Source organism: Lepidothrix coronata, unplaced genomic scaffold (genome assembly GCF_001604755.1).
Source record: "Lepidothrix coronata isolate B3197 unplaced genomic scaffold, Lepidothrix_coronata-1.0 Scaffold134, whole genome shotgun sequence".
Classification (NCBI taxonomy): Eukaryota; Metazoa; Chordata; class Aves; order Passeriformes; family Pipridae; genus Lepidothrix; species Lepidothrix coronata.
Window position 1 is genome coordinate 2493305 of NW_016690314.1, and position 17672 is coordinate 2510976.

General features: G+C 42.8%; 1 protein-coding gene across 4 annotated transcripts in view; it reads right to left on the bottom strand.

Moving 5' to 3' along the window:
* The window catches only part of CNTN6 (contactin 6), a 131429-nt gene that overhangs the window by 18317 nt on the left and 95440 nt on the right, over nt 1-17672 (bottom strand). For all 4 annotated transcript variants that reach the window (XM_017827048.1, XM_017827047.1, XM_017827046.1 and 1 more), the window contains 2 exons: nt 16281-16410; nt 15108-15258 (listed from right to left, as the gene is read on the bottom strand). In XM_017827048.1, the coding sequence (XP_017682537.1) occupies nt 15108-15258; nt 16281-16410 (281 nt within the window). The remainder of the gene's footprint in view (nt 1-15107; nt 15259-16280; nt 16411-17672) is intronic.

The following is a 17672-nucleotide window of genomic DNA, read 5'->3' on the forward strand; positions in this document are numbered from 1 at the left end:
TTTCAGATCCCAGTGCTCCTAAGCCTTACTAAGGTTGTGTCTGAGCCCAGTTGTCAGGATTATTATTAAATTAAAAGATATTAACTGACTGGCTGAAATGTTGAAATGCCACCTCACAAGCCAAGGAGCCAAATAAAATACATAATTTTCTCACAAGGTCCCCAAACCCCCTTATCAGTCACCAAGTTGTTTGCACCACTTTGCAGAATATTGGGGAAATCACATGTAATAGTAATTTCAGGACCACTCCTGGGTTTTATGGACAAAATTAATATTTAATCTTGTTCATATGGTTCTTCAAGTCCAGGAGATGCTTTAGGATGTAAGTCAGAACAGAGATTGGAATATGATTTCCTGGGATAAACTCTCAGTTCGTGCCTGGCAACTTCCAGCTGTTACACACAAAGTACTTCAGGATTTTGGGATCTTCTTCAGAACACACAGAACACATATCTTAAAGCAGAAAATTTTAAAATGAAAACTGGATTAAGTAAGCAACGAATTTTTGCACAGAAAATATCTCCCTGTGATGGTTTGTTACTGTTTTTTCTCAGTTCCTCATCTACATGTTGCACCTGATAGGTGTGGAAGTTCTTGACCAAATTTTTTCTGAGTTTGGAAGAAATTTGAGACATGAAGCTCCTGGAAGATTTATAAAAATGGATTCAGGATCTCAGCTTCTCTTGGCACTAAACACACTCCTTAACAGGCATAAAAAAATCTGCCCCCAACCACAGAAAAAGCTGCCTTCGAATGCCTTCCTCACACCTGTCAAAATCCAGCCACAAATCCATAGGAAACCAGGCTTCACTCATTCCAGCACTCACAGCAGCACTGCATCATTTTTTATATTCCTCTTTTAATTGACATTTCACTCTAAACCAAAGATCCTTTTATAAAATAGAAGATATCTCATTCATGCATCACAGCTTGGGTATTTAATATTTATTACTAACAGCATAAGATTGGGTGATGTAATGAATTATTAAAGGAAATGAACAATCACAGGAGCAGAAGTCGGAGCTGGAAGTAGAATCAGAACCATTAAACACACAAAAAAACCATCACAGTGTCTCCCTGCTTTCCTCTCTGGGATTTATACACTTGTAGCTACATGAGGAACACGCATCAGACCTTGTCCTGCTTCCCAGCACACACTCCCAGCCTCTCAGGGGTGAAGGGAAGCACTAGACTGGGATTTCTGGTGAACTTTTCACTTAAATCCCCCCAGTTTCATGTCCCCCACACCCATCTGACCTTACCCTGCTGAAAGATCTGCCCCTGAGCAGGGCAAGGTGGATTTAGGAAGGAGAGAGGCTGAGATGTTACCGTGGTTCTGGGCATGCTGTGACTGGGGTGTGGAGCTGAGAGGGAAAGGGATTTAGGCTTCAATGGAAAATCTTTGTTTCCTTGGCAATAATCACCAGGTACTGCAGCAGCTGTTAGTTTAACATTTGTAGAACGGTGAGGAAATAAGTTCAGGTTTAAAAATCCATTGTAGATCCATAATAAACTTGAGCAGAGCAAAATAGGAAGCAAAAAAAAAAACATACACTCTTCGATCCAGTGATGTATCAACTAAATGACATTTTTTGGATAAGGAAGAATGAATGAAGCTGTGTCAGGGCAGGCTCAGGTTGCATCTCAGGGAAAGGTTCTTCCCCCAGAGGGTGGTTGGCACTGCCCAGGCTCCCCAGGGCAGTGGGCACAGCCCCAAGGCTGCCAGAGCTCCAGGAGGGTTTGGATGATCCTCTCAGGGACAGGATGGGATTGCTGGGGTCAGGAGTTGGATTTGATGATCCTTATGGATGCCTTCCAAGTCAGGATGTTCTGTGATCCTGTGATTCTATAACATGAACTTTTCTGCTGCTGTGACAACTCTGCATCGAAACAGCACCCATGGGTGTCTCTCCCTCTTGGCAGGGGGACACACAAGGAGACACTATTCCAAAGGCAGGTTTAAATATGAAGAAATTCAAGTGTTCCACTCTGCCTCTGCCCTATTTTTTGCATTAATGATGCATTTCTTCCCATCAGCTTTCACCAGCCACCAGAAAACATCATCAGTAGGAACTGCTGGTGATAAAACAGTGGATGCAACTGAGTGGTTGGGTAACATATGGTGTTCATCAAACAGCCTCCAAAGAGATTCGAGTGTGAATCAGCAAATGTTCATAAATTGGATACCTGAATCATAAGTTATAACAAGCCACTGTGGTGTCTTTCTCTCCATCAAATATTGATGACCTGTTATTTTTACTGTAGCTTCACCTAAAAGCTCTTAGGTGCAAATTAGAATCCAAAAGTGAGCACGAGGCAAAAAGAAAAGAGAATCTCAGTCCCCAAAAAGCTTCAATGTAGATAAATACAGAAGAAAAATGGGCTGTAAAATGTAGAATAGCAAAGGGGACAAGCTTTGAAGGCACAGGCTCTGACTGCAGCTTCAGTCAGAAGTTTAGTCATGCCTCACTCAGATTTTTCCCCTCTATCCTTCATGTGGATTTGAGCCCTGAATAATTCCCATTTTTCTAATTTATCCTCTGAGAGTGGTTTGTACCCACTCAAGGGCTGACAAAGGTGATGTTTGATCTGAAGAAATGCTGTTCTGAAACAATATTTCAATGGCTGGGCAGGCTGAGGGTGGAATGGCTCTTTCAATGGATCAAAAACAGAGCTTAGCAGAGAGAAACCACGTGCTAAGGAAAGCCTGAGAGCTCTTTGAAACAGGTCAGGCTACCTAACAACAATTAGGGATGAGCAGTAAATAAGACACTCAGGCAGAATTTATTTAAGAGCACAAAGAACTCCAGAGTAATTAGTTTACTGGGGAAGGGGATTAAAGAAAATAGAAAATAGAAAAAAAAAAAAGTGAGAAATTTCCAGCTGTCCTGAGGTCTGGGTCAGGAGAGGGATGAGAAACAGAGCCCAGCCAAAAATCAAGATGATACATTTCAGATGCAAGACAAAAAAAAATCCATGTGAAAAACTGCCCCGCTTGCCATGAACAACAAAATCGCCATCGACTCCCTCAGAGCCACGACTTTCCACCCTGGCTGGGTTCAGAGGGGCTGCACTTTGTCCTCTTCCATTTGTCTTTCAAATAAGGGAGCAGGGATGCAGCAGGACAGGGAATACTTCCTTTAATGGGCTTTGGATCAAGTTCTAACAAATGGCTTAAAAAGAAGCTGTGAAATGCTGTCTCACCTGCTGAAAGGCTTGCTGAAAACCAGCACTTTTCACAACATTTTAGGCTGTGTGAAGGCTACAGATAATAATTCTTAGCAGCTGCATCAGAAGACGAAGTAATTCCACGACAGAAAAGTTGAACTTGTCCAATACAATGCAAGGAGAGTATTTTGTCTGCCAGGAAAACTGGACTTCTCTCTATAAATAAATAAGTGCCTGTGGAGGGACGAAAAGCAGATTTGAAGCAGATCTAATGAATGCATCCCTGTGAAAGGAGGAGAAGGAAGAACTCAGGACACAGCTGTTCATAAAGCCCTGATGCAGCAAGGGATTGCTTAAGCATGAGCCTGAGTCTAGGCTGGCATCTCTGACTTACAAAGTGCTTAAATTCTTATCGGAGTTGTGCTGGTGCCTTGTGCTCCTGCCTGAGTCACACAGGGGCTGCCTCTGGGGAACAGCTCCACTAACAAAGCTGCTGAGAGGAAAAGAAGAGAGAAAAATCCACTTCTGTAAATTCATAACAAGTTTCTGCCCACGAGGGCAAATTAGGAAGACCCGGAAATATCATTCCATGTAGAGTCCCAGGATGGTTTGGGTTGGAAGGGACTTTAAAGATTATCCAGTCTCACCCCCTGCCATGAGCAGGGACACCTTCCACTAGTCCAGATTGCTCCAACCTGGCCTTGGACACTTCCAGGGATGGGGCAGCCACAGCTTCTCTGGGCAAGCTGTGCCATTATTTTTCCATTGTCATTGTAAAAAACTTCTTCCTTATATCTTCTTCCTTATATTTATTCTAAATCACCCTCTTTTAGTTTAAAACCATTACACACAAGTATTGAAAATCCCCTCTGAGTGACTCCACCAGCAGAATGGATGAACATCATGTGCAGGAAGGGAAAACAAACAGCCCAGCCAGGACCTGCTGGAGTCAGAACTCTGTGTGATGTTCAAAAAGAGGAGTTTGCAAAGTTAGTGCAGAAGACAGGAGGCTGGGATGAAGTGAGAGCTCATTAAAATTGTCACACATAGTTTTTAAGCAAAGAACTCGAGAAATCAAGCAGGGATGATAGGTACAGCTTTTAATTAACCAGGCCAAACAAACCAGCTCCCTGTGTGTTGTCTCACGTGAACAAAAGATTGTTGATGGCTATTTGCTTTGATCTTAAGAGTATGAAAGAATAATATGTGTTTAACAAGGCTGATAGAACAATAAAATCCGAGGAAAGAAAGAGGTGGCAGGTTATTAGATTTGAAAGTGCAGCAGGGGTAGCTTTGTGCACTGCTGGATTGTTCAGCCAAGCTGGTTTTGGGAGGGGTGGGATGTTAATTCATGGATGTGAAACGCATGGATCCAGTCCAGAAAATGTCTTTGAAATCCTCACCCAAACTGGTTGAGGTGGGTTGGTGTAAAACTGGGGGTGAATGGAGCCCCAGATTCCAGCACTGCCAGGAGGGCACCGATCTCTCCAAGGGCACAATTCCTTCCCAAAGAAAGGAAAACCCTGATACTTCCTGTGAAGATCCCTCTCCTGGTCTCCTGGCTGCCTCTACCATCTGACACCTCCTGAGGCTGGTGAAGCCATTTGTGGCACTGAGCAGATAAAAGGGAGGAATCTGGATCTGATGAAATCAGAGGCAAAGTAATTTTTATTATCTGCAAAATCCTATTTCAAACTGTGTCTCCTCAGCCCCTTTTTGCTGCTTGAGAGCAAACCCACTCCTACTTTCCGGGCTGGGCAAAGATATATTGTTTATAAATTTCGGCAGACACGCCAGCAGACATTGAGACAATATCTGACTTGTCTAATTTTACAAAGATTGAGAGGCAGGAGAGAGGCTGAATTAAAAACTACAAAGGGAAGAAAGAGAGTGAGGGGTAGAAACAGCCCAGCTCCCAAGAGACTCAGAATTACAGTGATTTATGCAGATGGAAATGTGAGTAAAGTTTGACTGAGTGAATGACTTGTCCCTGCTGATGACAGCCCTGGTATTTTTGAAAAGGTCCCACTGAGTCCCATCTGAGATCTGACTGTCTGTATCATATGTTAATGATCTTTGTACCTGTTTATTCTATTCTGAGGGTAATTTGTATGCTAATAGTATTGCCATTTAATAAACTATGCTTAAAAGATTCTCCTTATCTGCATGCTGATATAAATGAGCTTCAGGGTTGACTGACAATTAACTGGAAATAAAATAAATGCCATTATAATGTTTTAACTATTTGGATCAAAACAACATTACACAGTCTTGCTGAATAGTCTTATTAAAATATTTTAAAAAGAGTACTATTAGAATTTATAGAAGGTGATGCTATAACACTGTTCCTTCCTATTTCTAGAAATTCCCCTCTCTTCCTAAAAACAGAATTACTTTTGCATCAAATCTCTGCAATTTGGGACCACAAATATTTATTTATGTAAATACATACAGACATCTGAACTGAGCTAAACTCCCTCACAAGGCTTCCAGAGAAAATCCAGTATTTTTAAGAGCTGCAACTGCCTTTAACACAAAACAGCAAACGTTGTTTTGCCCTGTCTTTAACATACTCAAGGATTAAAAGCAAGGCAGAGGTTTTTATGTGATGACCAAAGGAAAAAAAGTGACAAAAATACCATATGTGTAGAGATGTGCCTAAATCTATTGTAGTAACACATCTCACAACTTGCAGCCAGGAAATACGGGGCGACAGCACCTCTGTGTGTGGGGGGAAGAAAAATAGAAAATGAACTGAATTGCCAAATAAATCAGTTGGCAAATTTCTGTCTTCCAACAAGTTCTGCTGGTTTTATGAAATCTTTGCAACTCCACTACATCAGACAGAAGTTCTTTCAGCACAGGATGGTCTGGCCAAACTACCACTGTTCTAATCCACCATTAATCTTCATTTTGATGATCCAGACACCATTAGGAGTTCAGACACAGCCACTCATACAGCCAAATTCACTCCAGATGTAAAACTAAGCCCTTAATATGGGACTTAAGTGGAATTTAAACAGTACATAAGGCTCTGAATTACCCTCTGCAAGGGAGTTTAATTCAGTTACAGGAAGCTTCTTCCCTATCTGCTTGTCAGAACCAGTTTCAAAAGGAAAAGCACAATAAAACCTGCTGTGAAGTTGAAAGGATTCTTTACAAGCCAGGAGCTGACACCAGTGTGGTACTGCCCTGATTTCAGAAATCTTGGAAACTCACCCACAAAACAGAATCAGAAAACCCCACGATGGGTTGGGTTGGAAAGGACCTTAAAGCTCATCTTGTTCCACTCCCTTCCAGGGACACCTTCCCTGGCTTGCAGAAAACCCTCCCTGGGCTAGGGAATTTATACCTGATTTGAGACACAATTATAGGTACCATATACAGTTCACTTGGACCCACATCCTTGCTCAAAATAGCACAGAAATTTTTTGTCTTCTTAATGTGCGAGTCACGTTCTGTCACTTGTGTGTGTCCCTTAAGCTTTTCCTCTCCTTTCTCAGATTTCCCTCTCAGTGAAAGTCTGAGAAGGGTTTTAGTTCTCACAGAAAAGCTATTTCTTTGTGATAAAACCCCGTGGCCAAAGCAGAGCTGTTGGTATCCTCCTGCAAACTTCATGGCTCTGTGGCTGGTGCTCGGCTTCGTGTTGGCCCAACATCAGCCCCTTGTTCCAGGTGCTGTTTCTGGGCTGTCACTTCACACCTCAAATGATTCCAGAAACTCCTCCCTGGAAGACTCTTTGTTCATCATTCCCAGTCCATGTTTGTCCTGTGCAGGGCCAGGAGTTGGACTCTGATGATCCTTGTGGGTCCCTTCCAACTCAGGATATTGATTCTACGTGAATCGATATCTCATTTTATATCTCATAAATCATATATCACTCAACATACCCTGATCTGTTACCTCTAAATTACGTTTTGTTTGAAAATTTTGGCATCAAAATCTTTTCTTTGGTGCCTGTGCAGCACATTTTCCACCCAATCCTGGTATTTTTGTATGCTACAGCAACACACCCCAGAAGAGTTCAGCAGTAATGATGTGCATGGCAGGACAACTTGGACTGGAAGAGAAGCACAGAAGGTTGCATTCTCTCATTATTTTTTTGTGCAAGCTCCTAATTAGGAACCTTGATTCCCAGCCCGCTGAAGTCAATGGAAAAACTCCAAGGAGATTATCTGGCTTTGGATGAAGTCCTGAACATCAATCAGAACATGTGCACGAGGCAGGGACAGGACAGGAGCTCAAAGGGAGAGAGGGCACAGCACTGCCACTCACTGGGCTTGGGTTATTGCAGCTCCGTGTGACATGCAAGAGTGACAGATTGCCTGGGACATCTTGGCATTCAGGACAGCCTCTGGAAAGGCTCACCTTAGCAAGGTTCCCAGGATGAGTGGGAACAATTTAGAATTGTATTAGAGAGGTGCCACGCAGAGGGGAGCTGTAATAAATCCAGTCTCAGGCAGGGTTTTGTTCTTTCTCACGCGTAGAACATATGGTTTGTCTGCTGCCCCCATGCTCACACTCTCTCATGTGCTAAACTTACTCTGAGTAGTCAGCAATAAACAAAGAAATTAGGTTTATTGGCTTGTTCCATTGTGAAACTCTCCAAGGAGAGAGAAAAGAAAGGCAAAGCCCTTTTCTCGTGCCTTCCACTGCACTGACACCCTCTGCCTGCTGCCTGCCAGCGTTTTGGGGGGTCAGGTGTAAATGGGGGTCCCCTCCTGCCTTCTTGTGTCTCTGCAGTGGGTTCATTTCGAATGCAAAGAGAACAGAGAGAGGGGGAAAACAAAGGGAAACAAGACAAAGGAGGAAAAATAAAATATTGTCTTTTTCTTCCCCTCATCTGGGCTCATTCTTCCTTCTCCTCATGTCTCCCTCCTCACGTTTCACTCACGTTTTCCATTCCTCTGCCTTCACCCCCAGCGTGGGGGAGAAGACAGAAATAACTGGAAATGTGGAAAAGAAGGGAAGACTGAAGGTACTTCAGGCCAGTCTGAGGTGTTTTCTACTAACTCTTTGGTTGTAAAACTTTTCGTATGCCAATCTCACTATGGATCACCAAATATTCCTGTGAGGGATGTTCCTCCTGTAGATTCAGTGACATTATTCCAAAGGAAGCACAGGCAGATGCCTACAAATGCCCAAACCAGAAAAACACCACTGCTGAGAGTAAATAAATACTCAATAAATACATTAGAGCTGCCTCACTGGTCTTTTGCACCACATTTTCTGAAATTGAGACCACTGTAATCTGAGCAGGGGATATTTTTAGCTGGAACACAAAATATTCCTTCTCAGGAATTCCCTCAGGATGGGTGTAATGGTGGGGTTTGTCTGGTTAGAACCAAACATGCTGTAGATGAAAAACAACTCTAAAGAGCAATCTCAGGTTTTGCAGGAGTTTTAACATCTGAACATGGAAGTTCAGAGCAAGCCCTGAGAGCAGGCAGGTAAATCTGTGCTTTTGATTTCTGTCCATCTATTTGTCAGTAAGGAAAGGAACTGAAGTGATTAATCAAATTTAGCAGATGTGGAATCAATTCCATTGGTTCCCTAAGCAAAAGCAGAGTTTCATCAAGAGATAAGCTTAATTTGCATTCCTGTTGACTTGCAGCAGTGGTGTCTGAGAGCTGGAATTGCTGTGATTGCTGGTGCCCACACTTCAAGTGCTCTATTTAAATACTAAAATAGGAAATGAACCTCTTTACAAGCACACAGACACTGATAAGACAGAAGGGTTAAGGCAGCTCCTCAAAGCTATGCAAAGCTGCTCATGGTAGGAAGAAGGATAAAAACAGAGATACACTTAATCCAGGCTTCAAAAACCAGACTTAAAAAATAAAATAATAGTCAAATTAATATCCCATTGCTATTCACCTGGAAAGCTGGGAATAAAATGGTAAATGCTGGAATAGCATAAGAAAAATATGTTCTATATAAAACTTGCTTCCAGCACACAAATATCCAGAGTATTTTCTATGCACAAAGCACAGGATTTTTTTTTTTTTTTTGGTGGCCAAATTTTTTGGTTTGTGGCACTAAACAGCCTGACAAGTAAAGCTTCTCTTTGCCTGTGCTGCTCATCAGTTTGACTTCACTACAGGCAGAGGGTTTTTTCAGACACTGTGGATAAGTTTCATTCCCCCAGCTTTGCTCAGCTAAAACTTCGGTGTCTCATTTGAGATGGAGGCACCTGCCAAGGAAAAGTAAATAACTCCCTTAGGCTGCATATTGACTTCAGCTAAAGAGAAGTTAAGTGACATCAATCTCCTCCTTTGTTAGCAGACTAGTGCAAATTTTGGAATTTTCCATCCATTTTGTCTTGATTCCTCCCCAAGCAGAGGTGTTTTTTTTATTTATTTTGAAAGATAAGGGATATTGTGGAAGCTGAACCAACAGAACTGACATTCTGGTAATTGAAATGTTTCACTGGAGTTTGCTGGACTGCCCTGACACATTTCTGCTCAAATTGGCTCCAGCTGAAATGCTGTTTCACAGACAATATATTTTATACGTTGTATTTGATCAGTGGATTGAGGACTTCGCCCGTTTACCAATAATTATAGATCCATGGAATATTCTGAGCTGGAAGGGACCCACAAGGATCATCAGTCCAACCCCTGGTCCTGCACAGACACCCCAACAATCCCACCCTGTCTCTCAGAGTGTTGTCCAAACCCTCCTGGAGCTCTGGCAGCCTTGGGGCTGTGCCCACTGCCCTGGGGAGCCTGGGCAGTGCCAACCACCCTCTGGGGGAAGAACCTTCTCCTGAGATCCAACCTGACCCTGCCCTGGCACAACTTCAGTTCCTGTCCCTGCTCACACAGAGCAGAGATCAGAGCTGCCCCTCCTGAGGAAGCTGCAGACCCCGATGAAGTCTCTCTCAGTCTCCTCCAGTTTAAATTATCTTAATTTTTAACTCCCTATTTGTCTAATTCCACCCACAGAAACAAGACAACTTTTCCCCCAAATAAAAAAAAGGTTTAAATGTGTTAGAACTCTCCTGTTTTTGGAATCTGGCTGTGGACAGTGGAGCAGCAGAAGGGAGGCAGGAGCCAAAACAACTCAGAAGGTGGCAGGAGAAAGGTCCTGCCCAGGTAGACCACAGGGCTGTGAACAGACCCAGCCCTTCAAGTAATAAAACCTGCTGGGTCCTTGTGTTTCCTCTGGGAGCAGGAAAACACCCCCCCCTTGGTCTGAGGCTCCAAGGGGCAGCTCAAAGAACTCAGCAATCACCAGATAATTCCCCCACCCAGTCCCACCATCTGCTCTCTCTGCAGAAGATTGGTTGCAGAATTCAATATTTTGCAGAGGGTTGTTGAAAGACAGCTTTTCATGGTGGTGCTCAATCATTCTGCCCTGCTGCCTTTGAGTGATGGCAGCAACTTGAGTGTAAAGCACCAAACCCAAGTGTGCCACAGCAAAGACAATTTATTTATGGCAGAGAATCCACAACCATCCCTCACAGAGATGGGACTGAACCATGTCCTACAAGCAAATCTTGGAGCCAACAAGAATTGAGCAAATCTTACTGATTCCCTAAATGTCCCTCTTGCCCAGTCCCCCCCAAAAAACAATTTAAATTATGAATATTTTGCTTATTACTGATTATTAATGCATGGCAAGTGCTGTATATGACTAATGCATTCCTCCAGCCCACCTCATTTCTCAGCTTTCCCTCAGCTCTCCCTCATTTGAATTCCAAGTGAAGTGAATCACATATGTTTATGTGCATTCACTGCAGAGCTGGGGGAGCCCCAGCCCGTGCTGAGGGGATAGCACCTCTCCCTGGCAAAGCAAAACCGAGTCCAATTCCCTTTTATTGAAATGCTTCAATCAAAAAGAGGCTTTTGTAAGATAACTTTTCCATGAGGGTCCTGATCCCGAATTCACTGAAGGCGCCAAGGCAGGCGTTCGGGATGAGAACAACGTCTAGACTGGAAAATTTGTTTTATTTAGTCTATGAATCGTTCCCTTCTTGTCTTTCCTTCCCTCAGTGGACACCAGATGATAGAAGTGAGAAGAGAGATGAAAAAAACTCCCTTTGCACACAGTGAAAATATGACACACATGAAAATAGCTGCTGTGTGTGTCAGACTCCACGGGGAGGGAGCTGGGAGCACAAAGCTTGTTCTTTGTTGCGTTTCATTTCTGCATCGAGCTAAAACCCTAAAACCCACAGCACAGGCCAGGAGAAGTCATTTATTCTGCAAAGGGCAAACAAATAGTTGTCCATTCGCTCACAAAACCCCACTTCTCAAGACTTTGACCCAAAGGAGGAGGTTAATTGCCCAAAAGAGCACCCGAAACTGTCCTGGCAGATGAGCCAGATGAGCTGACTGGGGATCATGTGGAGAGGGAGCAGGTAAACCCAGCCAGGATTAGCCAACTGGAGCATTTCTTTCTGATTCCTGCAGCTGATAACCTTGAATTCCCTCTCTAAGGTGGCCAGCAGCATGGACCAGAGATAAATCCCATATTCAGAGATTAAACCATATCAGTAAGGGTAAAATGAAGCTATTTCTGAAAATTTTGAAGGAGAATACTCAATGGAGAGGGTTGGGAATAATAAGCAAATCTGGTACTGGTATATTCAGGCTTTGTTTCACTATCTAATATAAAAAATTATTTATTTTGGCATTTTCTGAAGGACTTGCACACTGCAAATGCAATAAAGTATTTTACAGTAACCAGAGCAAACAAGCTGTTGAAAATCTGGGCAATGATGTGTTTGAGCTGCAGAGAAGATGGGAGAGACAAACGGGGCTGGAGGAAACTCCCAGTGCCCCAAAAAGGGGATTGAGGGCTGAGGACCTTCTCTGCTGGATCTGGCAAGAGATGCAGAAAATTACACTGCCAGAAATTTTAAGTTGTTTTTTTTTTTCAAATAGCAGGGGCCCAAATACAGCAGCTTCATAAGCTTAAAAATGATCCATTAAAAAAAAACAAAACCTCTGAGGAAATCCAAGAAAAACAACATTTAATGGTGCTTTCGTCAATGTGGGTAATCTATTTTAGAGTTTCCTATTTAGCACTCTTCTCTTTACATACTTACCAACTAAATTTATTACAAAGCAGGGTTCTCTTGTTATGTCAAGAGCTCAGTTGATCAGGGAGAGCAGTCACCACATATTGAGGACTATCAGGAATAAAATATTATCATAAATGAAAGGGAGAAGGTGAAAAAGAAAGAATGTTCTTCCCCCTTTGGGTGGAATAGGTTGAGTTGCACTATTTCTGTAACAAAAGATTGAATTTGTCTAAACTATTCCAAAGAAATTCTGTGATCTGACTCATTTAGCAGTGTGTCCATCCCAGTTTGGCTGCCAGAGCTGGGAGGGATTGGTATTCCCTTTTTTAGCATCTATAATCCAACCAAATATTAAAAAAAAAAGCTACTAAAGCAGTCCATAAAGATGATAATTGCTGGACAATAAAATGGGAGCAGAAATAAGCTGAGCTTTAGTTAAAATAGTTGATCTGTAGGTGACATGGCAGGGTTTAATCACATATATGGAGAAAGGCAGGGCAGGTTCCTTCTCTTTTTTATGACCAAAGACCAACTTAAATGGAGCACTTTAATTAGCCATGTATTTACAGCCACACCAACCCTTATTTCATTGTGGTTTCTGTCACAGATCTCTGGAATAACAGTGGAGAGATGATTTATTTCCCCTCTTTTTAAACCACAGCATTAGCTATTTTGTCATTTAACAATCAAAAAAAGCCTCATAAATTTCACTTTGCACCAGTGGCCACCCTGGTAATAATGTTTTGCACACAGAGAGCTTAAACACTGTCTCCCTTTGTAAATCCTGCTCCTGTTGTTTACTCCTGCAGAGCCACAGGAGCCTTCTGGGATGTTCAGAAATTACAGTGTGCTTAGAATTATTGTTAGGAAATTAATACAGAAGCACAAGTAAATACTGTGAGTAATGTGTAAATATTTTTTTATAAGTAAATCAGATGGGGAATATCAGAATACTGGAACCTGAAGATCTAGGCTTAGTTCAGCCTGTTGAATAGACCATACAATCCAAATACAAATAAAGATTTGACTAAACACTAGTTACAAAAATATTTTTCATCATGAGTAGTTAAAATGAAAATAAAGTTGCCACTTCTGAAAGGGGGAAAAGCACTGGGAAGTTTTCTATGCCCTTGGCATGGATTGATCACCCAAATTTTTCTGTTTCATTGCCAGTACCAAGGTAAAATTCTTCTCAGATTTGCACTTTCATAACTACTCCTCTGATTTACTTTCATCTGCATTGTACATTACTGCAGCATACTGTCAGTAAGATTTCTTTGTGTCACAGCTTTGGATAATCTTTTAGTGAATTATGATAATTTAAAGTCTTATGTGACCCAAACTGACCTCCTTGAGCAACTGGTCCTGTGTGTAAAATGTGGTGTTCAGCTCCCAGAGCTTTCTGAATTACTGACTGTGGTTTTCAAAGCCTGACAACAGGATGTGACAGAGCTTTGCTGTCATATTGGTGATCTGAAGGAGATGCTGAGAAGGCTCCTCAGCCGTTCTCAGCAGTTCTGAGACACCCATTTCATCCATCTGCCTTCATTTGTATGTGGAAATATCCTCAGGGCTGTGTGTTGTGTGGAATACTCACAACTTCTGTCAGTAACCCACTCTCATTTTCATATTTTACCATTTATTTGACATTGTTTGTAATCATAGAACCAGAGAATACCCTGAGTTGGGAGGGACCCACAGGGATCATCGAGTCCAACTCCCAGCCCTGCACAGGACAACCCCATGTGCCTGAAAGCATTGTCCAAACACTCCTTGGAATATGATGATGTGGATGGTGCTGGCAACTCAGAAACAAGCTGTTAGTCATCACTGAACACCATGTGCCCCCAAACCCATTGGTGAGAAGTGCACCAGTGTGCTGGGCCAGTGGCTAAGCCCAGCCTAAACGGGAGTGACAGAGCATGGTGGCTGATTTCACTGTGGGTTATTGTACAACCTGTACAGCAGAGCAATTCTGCCACAGCCTGGGGGTATATTTTGCTTCCCTGAAGCCTCCACTGATGTCTGCCCCTCATGCCTTAAGACCCTTTTAGTTTTTTTTTGATTTTTCTAATTTTTATAAGCTTTATAAGTAATTACAGTAGAAGTAGATTTTAGAAGTAGCTATATTACATCCCTCACCCTTTAGCACAGTAGTTTATACATTCCCCTACCCCATCACCCCATTCTACGTTCCCCATATCAATCCTACCCCTTAATTCCAGTAGAAAATGTTTACTCTTTTGTCAAGGCAAGGCCTCTTCTGTTTGAGGACATCTAATCCTGGCCTGAACCGCAAGAGTACAGTCAAGAACTGGGTGACCGTGTACCCTTTATGCTCTGAAGAAGATGAAGATGATGAAGATGATGAAGAGGTGGTCTCAAAAAGCACTCCAGACCCAATTCCCGGGGGGGGGGGGTTGGGGGTAGACCAGGGCAAAAGCTACGGGGTGGAAACACTTGGGATTGGACAGACACTCTTATAAATTGTAACACCTGTACACGACCGGTGCGCACATCGTGTATTTCACGCCTAGGCACAAATTAAACCCTTTTCTTATCTCATCCTCAATTAAATTCCTTTGGAGTTTTTTTCCCTCAGCTCCTTTAGGCAACACCCCTCTCCAGCTCTGCGTGTGGGCACCCCCAGCCCCGCTGGCCTGGCAGTGCTGCCGTGCTGCCGAACGGGAACGTGCGGATCGCGCGATTCCCCGCGCGGCTCCGCTCGGCCTTTGTTCTCCCCAGCTTGCCAGCCACACAACCCCGTGGCCACTGCTGAAGACAAACAGGCCTCTGGCATCAAAGTTTGCTGTCAACGAGCTGTCAAAAGCAATACCAGGCCAGCTGTGCTTCAGTGAGGTTTAAATGATATTATTAAAGCAGCCCCGGCGCTGGTTTGTGACGGTACCTTTTGTTCTGGTGCAGAACCTCTGAGCCCTTTCTCCAGGTGATGACAGCCCTGGGAGAAGCACTGGGTTTACAACCAATTGTAACTTCACCTCCAACTTGAACAACAGACATTTTTTTCACGGGATTTTTGGAAAAATCGGGGGCTGCAGCTGAAAATGGAGAAAGAAGAAGAAAGAAGGGCAGAACAATATTCAGCTGAGAGGGTACTAAATGAACTTGCTGAATTCTTCTCTTTGAGCTACACAGCAGGTGAAGTCAATAATTGCTTTGCTTTTGAGGTTCCTGCAAAATACATACAAATCTACCATGAAAAATGTATTTAAGTAACAAAGATTTAAATTCATTGTATCTTATTTAGTGACTTTATTAATGCTGTTTCTAAACTAGAAACCGGGTAACAATCTTTCCTGAGGGTTATCTGGAGAGAGGGAGAACAGGTCTGTGATGAAGAATGAGGTTCCCGAGCAGGATAAACATCACATTCCTGATCCAGACACCTTTATTCATCTGCAGAGAATATTTCATTACAAACACAGCTTTACTAAGGCTTTCTTTTCACAAACATCCACTGTTTCCTGAAAATATGTTTATTTTCCCAGTAGTTTCTGTGAAAATTCACTCTTGGTGAAGAAGAAAACACAAGACCTGTGCAACAGTTGGGTGCTCTTAAAGTCTGTATTTTACTGGTTTCACAATATTTGGCTGTTGAGCAAACTTTATACTTGGATATCTAGATCAGAAGACTTTTACAAGAGCAAATTCCATTTCATGTGCATCTCTGGCAAACATTAATGAGATTCCTTGTTACATGTTATTTCTTTATGTACATATTTGCCATATGCTCTTTGTTTATAGCTAAAACTACTTATTCCACTCCCTAAAATGACTTTTAAACCTGCAGAATAACTATTAAGAACTCAAAATAAGCAAGAAGCAGCATTCATTAAACTTGTGTGCATGTGATAAAAAAAGACCACGCACGGATTAGATTCTTCCCCCAAACGAGTCGTGAAATGAAACTAAAAAAACCCCACGTTTGCACGTGGGTGAAGAGCAAACAGCAAAGAAATATCAACAGCCTTGAGCTGCCAGGTGGAGTTTCATCTATTCTTAAATTCAGATTTTTTTTTTCAGAGTGTCCTTTAGACTCATTTTAGTGACATTTACTCACCCATCACCCTCAGCTCAGCGCTGGCATAAATCGTATCGTGCTGGTTTTCTGCCACGCACTGATAGAGGCCAGAGTCTGACATATTCAGCACAGGGATGATAAGAGTCCCATTTTCTATTTGGATTCTCTCCTGACAAAAGAAAAAACAAGGCAAAACACTGAGTGTACAAACCAAAGCTTTTTTTATTATCACAGTAATGCACCTGATTGTAATTCGGAAGCAGGAATGTTGTTTTCTTGGAAGCAACGCGGATGAATACGCCAGAAATATGATTTACACCTTGCTGTGTGATGGTGGGTGTGTTTTGAGCCCTCTCAGCTCTTCAAACTCTTCAAGAAATCCAGGCACACGTTGCAGTAATTGCTTTGGGCAGGTTTGCCCAGATGTTCCAGCTGTCCACGTGTTTTCCCTGCACTGCTGAGCTGTGAATCCGGGGTTGTGCTTCGCCATGAAGATGACACAGAAGGAGCTACCTCAGGGCAGGCACAGCTGTTCCTCACAGGGAGCATCTTCTAGAGGACTCTCAACACCCCATCCCTGTCTGGGAGCGAAGCATCACCACCTCCCTCACCCACCAGATGATCTGATAATGATGATCAGAGACGATCAAAAAAGCTCTACAGGAGACAGAGGTGCTCCAGTAATGGGGACATTTCAAATGTCTCCAGACCGAGGAGTCACAGAAAAATGAGCCACTGGAAAAGCTCTACTGGAAGCCAACACTTAAATTCCAATTAGAAACCCACAGGAAGCCCCTCAGGGCACAGGGAGAGCTTTCTCCTCAAATCTTGAATTTCTAAGCACACCAACTTTCCTCGGTGCAATTCTGCTGAAATAGAGGGAACTGCACAGTAGGTAAATTTGGAGCAGAGCTTGGAGTTTGCTGTATTAAAAGAAGTTTTATTTGCTCTACTTTGGAAAACAGAAGAAAGCCTGTTTCATGCTGCAATCATAACTTAAAGCTAAATATTTTGTGATTTTACAATTACTACCCTCTGGGGACAATAATAGTTCTGCTGCAAAGTGTAGCACTGAGAAAGAGAAAAAAACCCCAACATTCCCCAAAACAGATGACTTTGGAAGAAACCCACAGGGAGCATAAATTCCATCACCAACTGCAAGCCTGAACAACAGATATTACTGGTATGATTATGCTGCTCCTTTAGTCTGGCTCTTCTGCCTTGGAAGCAGGAGTGGGGGAGTACTGAGTACGTTTTTAGAGTACACAGTGCAGTCTCTGATGGGCAGCTCCAAGCATCTCAAATGTATTTGTGAACTGCTAAACTTATGTCATAGATACCCCAGAATGGTTTGGGTTGGAAGGGACCCTAAAGCTCATTCAGCTCCATGTCCTGCCATGGGCAGGGACACCTTCCACTGGCCCAGGTTGC